This window comes from Telmatherina bonti (genome assembly GCF_933228915.1).
Source record: "Telmatherina bonti genome assembly, chromosome: 15".
NCBI classification, from domain to species: Eukaryota; Metazoa; Chordata; class Actinopteri; order Atheriniformes; family Telmatherinidae; genus Telmatherina; species Telmatherina bonti.
The window spans coordinates 2,906,211-2,923,185 of NC_136613.1; the positions used below are offsets into that span (position 1 = coordinate 2,906,211).

General features: G+C 44.0%; 1 protein-coding gene across 1 annotated transcript in view; it reads left to right on the plus strand.

Annotated features, from left to right (window-relative positions):
* LOC306766733 (titin-like) overlaps window positions 1-16,975 on the plus strand; it is a 377,999-nt gene that overhangs the window by 229,306 nt on the left and 131,718 nt on the right. The window contains 10 exon segments of the mRNA XM_079254554.1: window positions 9,119-9,169; window positions 9,249-9,326; window positions 9,399-9,467; window positions 9,591-9,635; window positions 11,888-11,938; window positions 12,384-12,779; window positions 12,850-13,128; window positions 14,213-14,482; window positions 14,583-14,722; window positions 16,015-16,141. Coding sequence (XP_079110680.1) covers window positions 9,119-9,169; window positions 9,249-9,326; window positions 9,399-9,467; window positions 9,591-9,635; window positions 11,888-11,938; window positions 12,384-12,779; window positions 12,850-13,128; window positions 14,213-14,482; window positions 14,583-14,722; window positions 16,015-16,141 — 1,506 coding nt within the window.

The window sequence follows — 16,975 nt, forward strand, 5'->3', positions numbered from 1 at the left end:
CCACATGTAGACCACGTGTAGACCACATGTAGACCACGTGATGACCACGTGATGACAACGTGTAGACCACGTGATGACCACCTGTAGACCACGTGATGACCACCTGTAGACCATGTGATGACAACGTGTAGACCACGTGATGACAACGTGTAGACCACATGTAGACCACGTGATGACAACGTGTAGACCACATGTAGACCACGTGATGACCACATGTAGACCACGTGATGACCACGTGTAGACCACATGTAGACCACATGTAGACCACGTGATGACCACATGTAGACCACGTGATGACAACGTGTAGACCACATGTAGACCACGTGATGACCACATGTAGACCACGTGATGACCACATGTAGACCACGTGATGACCACATGTAGACCACGTGTAGACCACATGTAGACCACGTGATGACCACATGTAGACCACGTGATGACCACGTGATGACCACCTGTAGACCACGTGATGACCACGTGATGACCACATGTAGACCACGTGATGACAACGTGTAGACCACATGTAGACCACGTGATGACCACATGTAGACCACGTGATGACCACGTGTAGACCACATGTAGACCACATGTAGACCACGTGATGACCACATGTAGACCACGTGATGACAACGTGTAGACCACATGTAGACCACGTGATGACCACATGTAGACCACGTGATGACCACGTGTAGACCACATGTAGACCACATGTAGACCACGTGATGACCACATGTAGACCACGTGATGACCACGTGTAGACCACATGTAGACCACGTGATGACCACATGTAGACCACGTGATGACCACGTGATGACCACCTGTAGACCACGTGATGACAACGTGTAGACCACGTGATGACAACGTGTAGACCACATGTAGACCACGTGATGACAACGTGTAGACCACATGTAGACCACGTGATGACCACATGTAGACCACGTGATGACCACGTGATGACCACCTGTAGACCACATGTAGACCACGTGATGACCACATGTAGACCACGTGATGACCACCTGTAGACCACGTGTAGACCACGCGATGACCCGATCTGCAGCCTCATCATGTGACCACGGCACCCTCTGGTGGCTGAAACAAGCAAACTTTTGATTTAAAACTTACCGGGATAAAAACCGAGGCAGCAGAAAGTTTTTCCTGAACATTCAGGCGGAAGGATGAGCAGGACGTTTCATTGTGCTGTTGCCATGGTGACTGGACTGTTGCTGCTCTTTAAACGGTTTTTCTTCTTTGAGGTCTGACTTCTTCTTCTCCTGTTTGTATGTTTACTAACTGTCTGGGTCTTCATCTCGCGCCCCATTTTGGATGGAAAGACATAAAATCTTTGAAAGAACCCAAATCTGAGAAGATAGAGACGCTTCGTTCCAAAGACGAGGACAGAAAAGTTTGTCCTCCTCAAAAAGGTATCTGTCCAAGACAGGAAGTCAGATGTGTTCTCTTTCTAACACTCGTGTTTGTCTGTTTTTCACCTCTTGCGTCGCTTCATGACGCCATCTTCTTCTTCTTGTTCTTCTGAAAAGAAGCCGCAAGGCTTTCTGAGCCTGAGCAAAGAGGTGGAGTTCAGATGAAAGACGTAACCCCCCACAGCGAGACGGGCGAATCCCCAAAAGAAGATTTCAGTTTGGTAAAAAAGGCAAAGAGGAGCGACGTGAAGCAGAACACACCTGATGAGAAGAGATCCAGCAGATCAGTCATGTCAGAAAAGAGCAGCTTTAAAACCCAGACAGAAAACATCTTGTCTGTCTCCAGTAAACCTAAACCTACAGCTGGCAGCAGCTCAGATGCAGGAAAACCTCCCAACAAGGTGGAGGAGGAGGGAATAGCCTTAACATCAGGTGTTCCAGATGTTCAGATGACAGAAATAATCATGCAGAAGGACGAGAGCAGAGGAGCAGAGGAAGCTGAGACAGGTCCACGTAAGAAAGACGAAGCAGTTGAACTAAAACAAGAGGAAAAGATTGAGATATTTAGCGCAGAAAAGCAGAAAGTGTCTGAAAAGGTGAGACAGATAACAAATGAGGAGAGGAAGCAGGAAGACATGCCACAGCAGGCTGTACATCAACCTGAAGCTCAACTCAGAAAATCCAAGAAAACTCCTCCTGAGAGAGTCCAGACGGATCAGACTAAACCTTCAGTTCCTCTGAAGACGTCCACACAACCTGCTGCCAGAGGTACCAAGAGAAAATCTTACATAAATGTCATCTTCATCTTTAACACTTTCATCAGTAATGCTCTGACTGACCACCAGGGGTCAGAATTTCACTGCATCTTCAGATAATTTTGCTGTTTTTTCTCGTTGTTCAGTCTTTTTTCCTCTTCTCTCTGAAATATCACTTCTCTGAACAAAACCTGATTCTTTTAAGAAACTGAAGCCAAATCTGAAGAGATTCCCACCACATCTGGTGCTGCTGATTCACGAGCAGCAACAGAAGGAAGGAGACCAGACAAAGGTACAACACCAGCACTTCCTCCCTGATGCTCTTATTTCTTCTTATCTCTGTGTTTAACACCTGGTTTGTTCTGTGTGTTCTTTCGTCTTAATCTCTTGGCACCGCCTCATGGTGCTCTCTCTTGAACCGTCTTACATTTTCCAACCTTATGCAGCCGCCACGTCTCTTTCAACGGATGAGGAAACAACATCCTGTGCTGAGAAGAACATGGAAAGACAAAGGATAGTTCTTGTTTTCCAAAAAGATGAAGAATCTGTGCCAGAAGATGAGGTTTTAAGGACCATCCAAGAAACAACAGAGGTGCATGAAGCAAGCGAACTATCTGTTACTGATGGTTTAAAGACACTGGGCACTGGAGCTAAAGGGTTTCCTGCTGCAAAAACAGTAAAAGACACTGAATCTGACACTAAAAAACAACATAAAACTTCTCAGAGTAACAGAGGAAAATCTGACATCTATGTTAAACCTGATCAGAAGCAGACTGAAGCAACAGAAGGAGGTTTGATGGTTCGGGAAGTCAGTAAAACAGATCTGGTCATCAGTCAGCTTTCAGATGCTAAGCACGTTAAAGTAAAGGAATCTGATGAAAATATTCAAACAGTTTCAAAAAGAGAAAAATGGTTTGTTAACAAGTGTGAACTTTTTTCTGAACCCGAGAATGAAGACGTGACTATGCATATGATGCATCAAATAGTGACTAAAGATGATGAGCAGATGGAGGCAAGACACCAAAGTCCATCTGAATTGGTAAAAGACATATCTAAGCCTCGGATGAAAGAGGCTAAACCTCAGACAGACCAAGCTAAAACTCAGATAGCTGAAGCTGACTCTTGGAATGCAGGAGCTAAACAATGGAAGGAAGAAGCTGAACCTCAGATAGAGGAAGCTGAACCTCAGATAGAAGAAGCTAAACCTCAGATAGAGGAAGCTAAACTTCAGATGGAAGAAGCTAAACCTCAGATAGAGGAAGCTAAACCTCAGATAGAGGAAGCTAAACCTCAGATAGAGGAAGCTAAACCTCAGATAGATGTAGCTAAACCTCAGATATACAAGGCCAAACCTCAGATAGAGGAAGCTAAACCTCAGAGAGAAAAAAATAAACCTCGGATAGAAGAAACTAAACCACAAATGGCGGAAGCTAAACCTCAGATAGATGAAGCTAAACTTAAGATAAACAAAGCTAAACCTCAGATAGAAGAAACTAAACTTCAGATGGCGGAAGCTAAACCTCAGATGGATGACGCTAAACCTCAGGTAGACAAAGCTAAACCTCAGATGGATAAAGCTAAACCTCAGATGGATGACGCTAAACCTCAGGTAGACAAAGCTAAACCTCAGATGGATAAAGCTAAACCTCAGATGGATGACGCTAAACCTCAGGTAGACAAAGCTAAACCTCAGATGGATAAAGCTAAACCTCAGATGGATGACGCTAAACCTCAGGTAGACAAAGCTAAACCTCAGATAAATGAAGTTAAACCTCAGATAGATGAAGCTAAAACTCAGATAGATGAAGCTAAATCTCAGATAGATGAAGCTAAATCTCAGATATATGAAGCTAAATCTCAGATAGATCAAGCTAAAGCTCAGATAGATGTAGCTAAGGCTCAGACAGATGAAGCTAAACCTCAGATAGATGAAGCTAAAAGTCAGATAGATGAAGCCAAAACTCAGATATATGAAGCTAAAACTCAGATATATGAAGCTAAATCTCAGATAGATCAAGCTAAAGCTCAGATAGATGAAGCTGAACCTCAGATAGATGAAGCTGAACCTCAGATAGATGAAGCTAAACTTCAGATAGATGAAGCTAAACCTCAGACAGGACATACTAAACCTCATATGGAGATAGCTAAATTTCCAATGAAAAAAGCTAAATCTCAGATTGACGAGGCTGAACCTTGGCTGAACAAAGCTAAACCTCGGACAGGAGATGCTAAACCTCAGATGGACGAAGCTAAATCTCAGATAAACAAAGCTGAACCTCGGATGGATGAAGATAAACTTCAGCTAGATGAAGCTAAACCTCAGATAGACAAAGTTGAACCTTGGATGGACAAAACAAAATCTCAGATAGAGAAAGCTGAACCTCGGATGGATGAAGCTAAACCTCAGCTAGATGAAGCTAAACCTCATATATACAAAGCTAAACCTCGGATGGATGAAGCTAAACCTCAGACAGATGAAGTTAAACCTCAGATAAATGAAGCTAAACCTCAGATATATGAAGCTAAATCTCAGATAGGTGTAGCTAAGGCTCAGACAGATGAAGCTAAACCTCAGATAAATGAAGCTAAACCTCAGATAGGTGTAGCTAAGGCTCAGACAGATGAAGCTAGTCCTCAGATAAATGAAGCTAAACCTCAGATAGATGAAGCTAAAGCTCAGATATATGAAGCTAAACCTCAGATAGACAAAGCTAAAACTCAGACAGACGAAGCTAAATCTCAGACAGACGAAGCTAAATCTCAGACAGACGAAGCTAAATCTCAGACAGACGAAGCTAAATCTCAGACAGATGAAGCTAAATCTCAGATAGATGAAGCTAAACCTCAGATATATGTAGCTAAACCTCAGATAAACAAAGATAAACCTCAGATGGATGAAGCTAAATCTCAGATAGATGAAGCTAAACCTCAGATAGATGTAGCTAAATCTCAGATAGATGTAGCTAAACCTCAGATAAATGAAGCTAAACCTCAGATAGGTGTAGCTAAGGCTCAGACAGATGAAGCTAGTCCTCAGATAAATGAAGCTAAACCTCAGATAGATGAAGCTAAAGCTCAGATATATGAAGCTAAACCTCAGATAGACAAAGCTAAATCTCAGACAGACGAAGCTAAATCTCAGACAGACGAAGCTAAATCTCAGATAGATGAAGCTAAACCTCAGATAGATGAAGCTAAACCTCAGATAGATGTAGCTAAACCTCAGATAAACAAAGATAAACCTCAGATGGATGAAGCTAAATCTCAGATAGATGAAGCTAAACCTCAGATAGATGAAGCTAAACCTCAGATAGATGTAGCTAAACCTCAGATAAACAAAGATAAACCTCAGATGGATGAAGCTAAACCTCAGATAGATGTAGCTAAATCTCAGATAGATGTAGCTAAACCTCAGATAGATGTAGCTAAACCTCAGATAGATGAAGCTAAACCTCAGATAGATGAAGCTAAATCTCAGATAGATGTAGCTAAATCTCAGATAGATGAAGCTAAACCTCAGATAGATGTAGCTAAACCTCAGATAGATGTAGCTAAATCTCAGATAGATGTAGCTAAACCTCAGATAGATGTAGCTAAACCTCAGATAGATGAAGCTAAACCTCAGATAGATGAAGCTAAACCTCAGATAGATGAAGCTAAACCTCAGATAGATGAAGCTAAACCTCAGATAGATGAAGCTAAACCTCAGAAGGATGTAGCTAAACCTCAGAAGGATGTAGCTAAACCTCAGATAGATGAAGCTAAACCTCAGACAGGACATACTAAACCTCATATGGAGATAGCTAAATTTCCAATGAAAAAAGCTAAATCTCAGATTGACGAGGCTGAACCTTGGCTGAACAAAGCTAAACCTCGGACAGGAGATGCTAAACCTCAGATGGACGAAGCTAAATCTCAGATAAACAAAGCTAAACCTCAGATAGATGTAGCTAAACCTCAGATAAACAAAGATAAACCTCAGATGGATGAAGCTAAATCTCAGATAGATGAAGCTAAACCTCAGATAGATGAAGCTAAACCTCAGATAGATGTAGCTAAACCTCAGATAAACAAAGATAAACCTCAGATGGATGAAGCTAAACCTCAGATAGATGTAGCTAAATCTCAGATAGATGTAGCTAAACCTCAGATAGATGTAGCTAAACCTCAGATAGATGAAGCTAAACCTCAGATAGATGAAGCTAAATCTCAGATAGATGTAGCTAAATCTCAGATAGATGAAGCTAAACCTCAGATAGATGTAGCTAAACCTCAGATAGATGTAGCTAAATCTCAGATAGATGTAGCTAAACCTCAGATAGATGTAGCTAAACCTCAGATAGATGAAGCTAAACCTCAGATAGATGAAGCTAAACCTCAGATAGATGAAGCTAAACCTCAGATAGATGAAGCTAAACCTCAGATAGATGAAGCTAAACCTCAGAAGGATGTAGCTAAACCTCAGAAGGATGTAGCTAAACCTCAGATAGATGAAGCTAAACCTCAGACAGGACATACTAAACCTCATATGGAGATAGCTAAATTTCCAATGAAAAAAGCTAAATCTCAGATTGACGAGGCTGAACCTTGGCTGAACAAAGCTAAACCTCGGACAGGAGATGCTAAACCTCAGATGGACGAAGCTAAATCTCAGATAAACAAAGCTGAACCTCGGATGGATGAAGATAAACTTCAGCTAGATGAAGCTAAACCTCAGATAGACAAAGTTGAACCTTGGATGGACAAAACAAAATCTCAGATAGAGAAAGCTGAACCTCGGATGGATGAAGCTAAACCTCAGCTAGATGAAGCTAAACCTCATATATACAAAGCTAAACCTCGGATGGATGAAGCTAAACCTCAGACAGATGAAGTTAAACCTCAGATAAATGAAGCTAAACCTCAGATATATGAAGCTAAATCTCAGATAGGTGTAGCTAAGGCTCAGACAGATGAAGCTAAACCTCAGATAAATGAAGCTAAACCTCAGATAGGTGTAGCTAAGGCTCAGACAGATGAAGCTAGTCCTCAGATAAATGAAGCTAAACCTCAGATAGATGAAGCTAAAGCTCAGATATATGAAGCTAAACCTCAGATAGACAAAGCTAAAACTCAGACAGACGAAGCTAAATCTCAGACAGACGAAGCTAAATCTCAGACAGACGAAGCTAAATCTCAGACAGACGAAGCTAAATCTCAGACAGACGAAGCTAAATCTCAGACAGATGAAGCTAAATCTCAGATAGATGAAGCTAAACCTCAGATATATGTAGCTAAACCTCAGATAAACAAAGATAAACCTCAGATGGATGAAGCTAAATCTCAGATAGATGAAGCTAAACCTCAGATAGATGTAGCTAAATCTCAGATAGATGTAGCTAAACCTCAGATAAATGAAGCTAAACCTCAGATAGGTGTAGCTAAGGCTCAGACAGATGAAGCTAGTCCTCAGATAAATGAAGCTAAACCTCAGATAGATGAAGCTAAAGCTCAGATATATGAAGCTAAACCTCAGATAGACAAAGCTAAATCTCAGACAGACGAAGCTAAATCTCAGACAGACGAAGCTAAATCTCAGATAGATGAAGCTAAACCTCAGATAGATGAAGCTAAACCTCAGATAGATGTAGCTAAACCTCAGATAAACAAAGATAAACCTCAGATGGATGAAGCTAAATCTCAGATAGATGAAGCTAAACCTCAGATAGATGAAGCTAAACCTCAGATAGATGTAGCTAAACCTCAGATAAACAAAGATAAACCTCAGATGGATGAAGCTAAACCTCAGATAGATGTAGCTAAATCTCAGATAGATGTAGCTAAACCTCAGATAGATGTAGCTAAACCTCAGATAGATGAAGCTAAACCTCAGATAGATGAAGCTAAATCTCAGATAGATGTAGCTAAATCTCAGATAGATGAAGCTAAACCTCAGATAGATGTAGCTAAACCTCAGATAGATGAAGCTAAACCTCAGATAGATGAAGCTAAACCTCAGATAGATGAAGCTAAACCTCAGATAGATGAAGCTAAACCTCAGAAGGATGTAGCTAAACCTCAGAAGGATGTAGCTAAACCTCAGATAGATGAAGATAAACCTCAGATTGATGAAGCTAAACCTCAGATAAACAAAGATAAACCTCAGATAGATGTAGCTAAACCTCAGATAGATGTAGCTAAACCTCAGATCGATGAAGCTAAACCTCAGATCGATGAAGCTAAACCTCAGATAAACAAAGATAAACAAACAGCTGCGATAGAGAATCTAGACTCTACCGCATGTATCAGAGCTGGTGTACGGACAGAGAGAGGTCCAGAGTCTGTCCAGGAAAGGACAGCTTATACGAGACAAGTTAAAGCCAACTCTGTGGGAGAGAGACTTCAGTCTGAATCTGAGACTTCTCATGGTGTTTGTCCAGCTGGAGACAGGTTGCTAACAGATGTGAAGGTAGATCCACCAGCGACACTTATGTCCTCCCATCCATCCAGAGGACAGAGACTTTCCCCGCCAATGGAAACAGCTGGTGGACATGAATCTGATGTTCAAGCAGGACCTCAGCTGGAGTCCAGGGTCACAGAGCCCTCAGTAACAGATAGAACCAACTTCAACACCTTGGGCCCAAGAACTGAACCCTCAGAGGTTCTGGCGGGTCCTCCAGAAGGCCAGGATTGGAGCCTTGTTCTTCAGGAAGCTTCCAGAGGTACACGGAGGAGCCGTCACCGTGCACGCTGCTCTCCATGCTCATCATCACTATGGAGATGTCATCTCTTGTCACTCACGATGTGTGTGAGCACACTGCTTCACCTGACGGAGACATCCGCTCACTCACAGCGCTTTAACCCCCCGTTTGTTTGTTAGTCTGTTTATCTGAGCGCCGAGGCGACAGCCTCTTTCTCCTGTCGTCTGTTTCCTGTCTGACTCATGTCTTCTGCATTTCTAAGTTCCTGTGAAGGAGAAGGATGCTCCGCAGGTCCCAGATGCAAAGCCACAAGGTAGATGTTCAAGTTGCAGCACTGGTTAGAGTGAATCTTTGTCGAGTCAGCAAGCTTCATGTTTACTTTGTACTTGAAGAGGCAAAAACTGCTGCAGAAGCTCCAGATGAACTCCGGCTGGTGGAGAAACCGTCTCCAGCAGGAGGAACCGGACCAGGTAGACCCAGATCTGAGACCAACACTGTTTTACTGACCCTCCAGAACCTCAGCTGATCTCTTCCTATCTTAGTCGCTAAGGTGACGGCGAAGCCTGAGGAGCTGAAGCCAGGTGTGATCCAACAGCTTCCTCCTGAGACAGGTAGAGGTGTAAACCTGGAGGTTGTGTCTGTTAGTCTGGTTCTGGACCCACTGGGTCCGTTTGGACTCCTCATCCTGGTAGATCTGCCTTTGTGACTGAACATCTCTGATCTGTTTCTGTTAGATCAAACCAAAGGACCCGTCCAGGCACCAGGAGGAGTCAAAAAAGGTAGGAGCACCATCACCTCCTTTTCACCTCCTTCACACGACTCCCTCTGCTTCTCTCCAGACGTCGTAGCTTTCTGTCACGTTGGAGCAGAGACACGTTTACATCCTGTTAGATGGTTGGCGCTTCTGCCTGCTCTCTCCTTCATTCTGATTTACAGATAAAATGACTCATTGGGTTTAACTTCTGATCTGTGTGTTATTACCTGTAAGGTGTGTGTGTGTGCAGCGTGATGTCTGTTATGTGTCTGTAAACGATGTCACACCTCTGCTGCTTCAGAACCGGGTCTGCACAGAAAAGGTAAAATTCATTTGGAAGAAGATGGGAGGTTTGAGATTCCCAGGTTGAAGAAAGCCAGCCGGGTGGTGAAGGAGGTGGAGGAGGAGCAGGAGACCGTCACTCTGAAGAAGATACCGTCAGTTCCACCTAAAGAACCCCAACTGGAGGAGAAGCCCGAGAAGGTCACCAAGACCGTGGTGGTCCATGCTGAGGAGACTGTGCATACAGAAGCTGTGGAGATGTCCGTCGTCTCCAGGAGGTCCGCAGAGGAGAGGAGGCCTCTGGAGAAGCCAGACGTGGTGAAAAAACCAGACGTCGTTCAGTCAGGACAGGAGGAAGAGAAGGAGGCAGCTAAAGATGCATGGACCCGCCAGAAACTGGTTCCTAAAGCTGAAAAACCAGAAGAAAAGCTTTCGCTGAAGAAAACTCCAAAACCTCCAAAGGAAGAGGAACCTTCTCCCTCCACCACCTCCTTGAAGAAGGTGAAGAAACTGCCTGTAGACGAGGTGCAACCAGAAGTGGTGAAGCTGAAACCCTTTGAGAAGCCTCGTAAGCCATCTGAGGAACCAGAAGAGACAGAGGGGCCGGACAGGGACACCGTCCCATCCCAGAAGGGAGACAGAATCCGTAGAGAGGTGGAACCCAAAGAAACTGCAAAGAAACCTCAGGAGCCGCTTGCTGTGGAGCCGAAGGAGCCTCCTGGCAAGGTCCCAAAACCTCTAGATGAAGAGAAGCCTCCAGAGAAGGAGCCCGAGGAGGTCAAAGCGCTTCCCAAGGCAAAGAAAATCCCCACAGCTGACAAGGAGATGGAGAGCGTGAAGCTGAAGCCCATCTCCAAACCTTCCAAAGAGACTGCAGAGCCAGACAAGAAGCCTGCCGAAGACAAGGACAGGAAGCCGGCTGATGGCCTGCAGCGGCGTCCCACAGAGAAACCGGAAATACCGGAAACCACGCCCAAGACCATGCCCAAGAAACGCCAAGTCCCAGAAGCTCCAGAGGAGCAGAAGACTCCTGCTCCTGAGGAGCCCAAAGCTCTGCAGCCGAGCAAGGCAGTCACACCGAAGACCAAGGAGGAGGAGGCGGGCCTGAAGCCGGTGGAGCAGCCCAAGAAGGCGGAGCTTAGGAAGACGCCGACAGAAGAAGCGGCGGCGCCAGTCGATAGGAGGCGGAGCTTCGAGAAGATGAAAAAACCCTCACCGGAGGAGGCTAGGAGGCTCCCTGTGGCGAAGGAGGTGTCTCCTGGAGCTGTGCAGATGAGGAAGGTTGCCACTCAGCCAGAGGAGGAGGTGTTTGAGGAGGAGTTTGAAGCGGAGCTGGAGGAGGAGGAGGAGGAGGAGGAGGAGGAGGAGGCCTGGGGATGGGAGCTGGTTCCCCGGGACAGTTACGGCTCCGAGGACTGGGAAGGAGAAGGAGAGGAAGGAGTTCTGGAGGTCCCAGGGGTGACCCGGAGAGGTGAGATGGTGGTCGCCCCGACATGTCGGGGGGAGACCTAACCCCCCCCCTCCCCGTGTGCTGTCAATCATCCTGCCATGTAAAGCGCCATATTCTTCACATCATCTTCTTCTGTCATTCCTGTCATCCACACGTCTGGTCACCGCTTCCTCACACGTGTCATCTGTCTGTCTGTCTGTCTGTCTGTCTGTCTGTCTGTCTGTCTGTCTGTCTGTCTGTCTGTGTGTGTGTGTGTGTGTGTGTGTGTGTGTGTGTGTGTGTGTGTGTGTATGTGTGTGTGTGTGTGTGTGTGTGTGTGTGTGTGTCATCTCTGTGTGTAATGACATCATCTCATGTGTCCAACATAGTCTTCATGACGTAAAAACGGTGTCCTCCTCCATCCTTCATGTCGTTGTCATCATGGGAAGCGATCATGTCAGAGCTTGTGGTGTGTGTGTGGTGTGTGTGATGTGTGGTGTGTGTGACATGTTTCTGAACATGTGATGACGTGGAAAGCAGGAAACTGACTGACTGTTTCTGAACAGAGGGTCAGCCGGCGGAGGAGGCGGGGCCGGGCCGAGGCCGAGGACTGAAACGTACGTTTCTCTTTTTATTTGATTTTTAAGGAAATAATCATAAAAAAAACAGGAGAAACAGCTTCATTTGAATACTTTCATTATTTTTCTGTTTTTTTTTATAGTATAAAAAATAAATATCCTTTAAAAAATCTCTTTATTTATTTAAATTGCTATCTAAAATTATTTTTCAATTTTTTTTAAAATGTTTAATTGTTTTTTTCTATATTTTACTTTTTTATTTAATTTTCCAATGAATAATTAAAATGATAAAAAACCTTTTTTACTGTAAATATTTTTAGGCTGGTAAGTAAACAAATCAATGTTAAAAGATTTATTATGTATTTACTTATCATATTAGATTATTATTGGATTAAAATATTAAAACCATTTCTGATAAAAGAGGATCTTATTGATCCTTCTCTTTGATGTCAGAGTCAGCTGACTGTCTCACGCTTGTTTCCAGCCAAACAGACTCCGTCCCCTGGAGAAGGTCGGGGCCGCGGGCTGAGGCCCGGTAAGGGCGCACCTCCACCAGAAGAACCAGGGTTTGGAGGATTCAAGCTGAAAGCTGTCCCTCTGAAGTTCATCAAGAAGCTTCAGGACATCGTTCTGAAGGAGGCCGAGTCCATCGGCTCGTCCGCTGTGTTCGAGTGCGAGGTGTCGCCCTCTACCGCCGTCACCTCCTGGATGAAAGATGGCGGTAATCTGCGTGAGAGTCCCAAACACAAGTTCACCTCTGATGGCAAAGACCGCAAGCTGAGCATCATCGACGTCCAGCTGTCGGACACCGGTGAATACACCTGCATCGCCAAGAACGCCGGCAAGGAGATCACGTGCACCGCCAAGCTCATCGTGGAAGGTAGGATGTGTTTCTGCTGTCAGGATGAAGTTCGGGGTGTGTGCGGTGACTCATTGTCCCTGCGCTGCAGAGCTGCCGGTGAAATGGATCAAAGAGCTGGACGCCGAGGCGTCCTCCATGAAGGGCCAGCCCATCTACATGACCTGTGAGCTGAGCAAAGAGAAGGATGTGATCTGGAAGAAGGACGACCAGGTCCTGAAGAAGAAGGAGGGCAAGGTTCAGATCAACGTTATCGGTATGCAGCACTCTGTCACCATCCAGAACTCCACGGAGGACGACGCCGGCACCTACAGCTGTGAGGTGGACGGCCAGGAGGACGTGAAGACCACCACCAATATGAAAGTGATCGGTGAGATTTAAACTTCATAACGATTTGGAAGACAGTTTGGTGAGTGGTGATGCTGCTGCAACCTGATGAGATGCGTATGTGATGGAAGGAGTAGGAGGGGGCGGGGCTATCTTTCAATCTGAAGGCTGACGGCAAAAAACACATCAGATGTTTCAGGCGCTACAAAGGCAGCCATGTTGGAATATTCCACTAAGAATCAGGACCAGCTGAGTTTATATAGAAGCAGGAGGAACATGTGGGACGAGGTTCATTACCTTCTCATGTACTGATATCAAGCTGTGTGAGAACTGAGCATGATCGTTCACGTTGCCATGACGACGGTGTCTTCCCGCTAGAGACACACAGAACTAAACATGATAGTTAATGTTGCCATGACGACAGTGTCTTCTCTAGAGACGCACAGAACTGAGTTTGATCATTCATGTTGCCATGACGACTGTGTCTTGGCACAGAGCGGCTCAGATGTCCGGCTTGTCGCACTTCTTAAACAATTACTGTTAGAAAACATGAAGTTATTTAAAAAACATTGTTCAGCCAGCAGGTCTGCAGGACACATCATGATTTTATGATACTTCTGTGTAGTTTTTATGGCATCATGAAGCTGCCCCACAACTCCTGAATGAAGAGGAAGACCTGCATTTTGAGGCAAACTGAGAGAAAACTGTGAGGCCTATTGCAATGACAGTCTTCGTTTGGACGTATGGAATGAAGTTATAAAGTTTCTGAATAATTTTTAGGGGTGAATTTTTAATGTGCCATCATCACCCTAGAGTGGCATCTCTGAGGGTAATTTTGTAAATTTCCCCAAATGTAAGTGAAGAAAGGTATAGAAATACCAGTTTAGATGCAAAATATCGTATGTTTTCTGACGTGTTCAAACTTTGAAAGGACTTTCCTACATGTATGTACGCCTGAATCATGAGGCAAAGGGGGCTGGGATATTTCCTCACTTTGGGAAAACCCTGTAAAAGACTGTGTGATGACTTGCGTCTTAAAGTCATAACACATACCGTACCTCCTGATCGGTTCCTGTACATTCACCTCAGCTAAAGATCAATCATCACGTGATGTTTAACTCCAACAGAAATCATCAAAGACTGGATAGTGAAACCACTGAAGGACCAGCATGTGAAACCAAAGGCTACAGCGACATTTAAATGTGAGCTCTTCAAGGAAACTCCCAACTGGAAGTGGATGAAGGGGGAGAATGAGATCACACCGTCTGACAAGGTGGAGATCAAGAAGGATGGAAAAGAGCTGACTCTGACCATCAAGAACTGTCAGCCAGATGACGTGGCAGAGTACGCCATGGAGGTGGAAGGACGTACCTACACTGCCAAGCTAACACTAGGAGGTTGAACCGTTTACTTGCTTTTTCTCATTTTAACTTCCGTCCTTCAGGTTAAACAGGTTCGTTTTAACAGGGTTCAAATTTTGAGCGCTGATGTTTTCAGAGCGGGAAGCTGACGTTCTGAGACCGCTAACCAGCATGGAGGTGGTCGAGAAGGAGGATGCCGTGTTTGAGACGGAGATTTCTGAGGATGATGTTCCAGGGGAATGGAAACTCAAAGGAGAGGTTCTGACCAGATCCCCGGTATGAGCTCCAGAACCTCCTTTAAAGTTTCACAGAGAGTTCTGTTTTCAAAGCAAAGTGCTGATCCAGCGTCATGTCTTTCTGTTATACAGAAAACAGTTAATTTATTACATATAGTATCTAAGTTAGAACCAGAGCCGGTCCAGTTCTGAGGATCTTAGAGAAACTTCCCATCATTCCTTTGAGTTATCTTCAGGATTAGTTCTCCAGACTTCCTGAAGGACTTTCCAAAGCTCTTCTTTGGAAAGAGGGACCACAGAACCTAACGATCCAGTTTAAACTGGTTCTTGCCTGTTATGTGTCGACATAACTCTGGTTAATCCTGCAAGTTTGGAAACTTTTATCATGAAGAACTCAGAGTTAAGTGGTTTAAAAAGATAAAACACATGTGGCTCATATTACCTCACTGTGATCCTGCTAGCTGCTATGTTAGCACTAACAGGATCATTTCAGAACCTGTCTTTGCCTAAATAAGCTTTATATAGATAACATGAGCGGCAGTGTTAGCTTAAACAAGATCAATCTGTTCTTGTTTTGTCATAAAAAGAAAACTACTGTTTGGATTTTAGACTAATATATCAGTGCTAGTCCAAACATACTATTAGCCTGAATAGTTGCTATGTTAGCCACAACACAATAATGTTAGCACTAGTAAAATGCATACTGCTTAATTTCATTAATTTTATTTATTAAGTGCTGCTTAATTACAAAGTGCTTCTTTATTTATTTTACAAAAATTTTGGGAACATTTTTGTAAAAGAATTTTTACATTTTTTTTAATTGGTAAAAAAAACAAAACAAAACTATTCTCAATGGCTAAATGAGTTTAGGAAGAGAACATTTCGTTAAACAATCTGATATGAGATGATACATTCATGGAAATGTTAGCTACGACATTAGCCTACACAGTTTCACCGTATTTTAGCTGTATCATTAGCATAAACAAGCTAGCAAGCTTCTACTTTAGCATTAGCTGCTAAGTTAAAATAGAATAAAGTTGGTACCTTTATTAGACTTCTCAGTGATGTCAGTGTTTGTTCAGATAACTTTAAGCTCAACAAGATAACAGTAGCTACCATGTTAGCTTAGCAGCTACTGGTCCTAAACCAGAACAGGACTGAAACTGTAGAGAAAAGTAGAAAAGCCTTCAGAAAGCTGGAGAACTACTGATGAAGACCACTTCAGGTCCAAGTGAGAGATGAAGACATGAGGACTGGATGAGGGCTGTAAAACTTACAGTACTATATGTAGTTATATAATACTCACCTCTATGATATATTCATCACGTTCAGACATGTGACATCCAGATGGAGGGTGCAGTTCGTAGACTCACATTGAAAAGCTGCCGGTTGGATCAGGCTGGAGAAGTGTCCTACCAGGCTCTGAATGCCGTAACAACCGCAATGCTGACTGTCAAAGGTAAGCATCCCGGTGTCCATCTCTGGGTATCAGCTGTTTGAATACGCTGCAAGGTCGGTGCATGGTTGAATAAAGGCTGCAGGGCGGATCTTAGATCTTTACTCAAAAGGCCGGTGATTCTTTTTGGTTCTTGGTTCCACTTCATGAAGCCCAACAAGACGAGAAACAAAGATAGAGGCTGTTTTCACTTTGTTTATCTGTTTGTCCATCAAAGTGTCTGTTGTTCTGTCTCATGTGACTTTACCCTACACCAGCAGATGAACTTATCAGGTTCAGCCGCTTCGTCATCCATCGTCTTACTTTCTGCAAAAACAGGAAATGAAAAACGAAGAAGGTTTGACGTTAGATGAGCGGAGGAAGGAAGAGTCCTGGAGCTGAAACTCTCATAGATCAAGACATGAGAAGCAGTTCCTTCATCACCAGGCGTCCTTGAACGTTTTCCTTCCAGAGAGCACCTAAAGGCGTCTTTGTCTTGGTTCCACGGGAACCCGTGTCTCTGTTTGTGGCTATCGTTGTTTACTGTTGTGTTGTTTATGTGCTGTCCCTGTGTCCCCCCCCTCCTAAACCAGAGCTGGAAATGGACTTTGTTGTCCTGCTGAAGGACGTTTGTGTGCCGGAAAAGAAACAGGCCAAGTTTGAATGCACAATCAACAAGGATGTGGCTAAGGTCATGTGGTACAAAGGTGCTGACATCATCACAGCAGACAAGAAGTATGACATTATCGACGATGGGAAGAAGCACATGCTGGTCATTAACTGCTGTGAGTTTGATGATGAGGATGACTATACCATGGAGGTTGCAGGTAAAACCTCCACAGCGAGGCTGACGGTGGA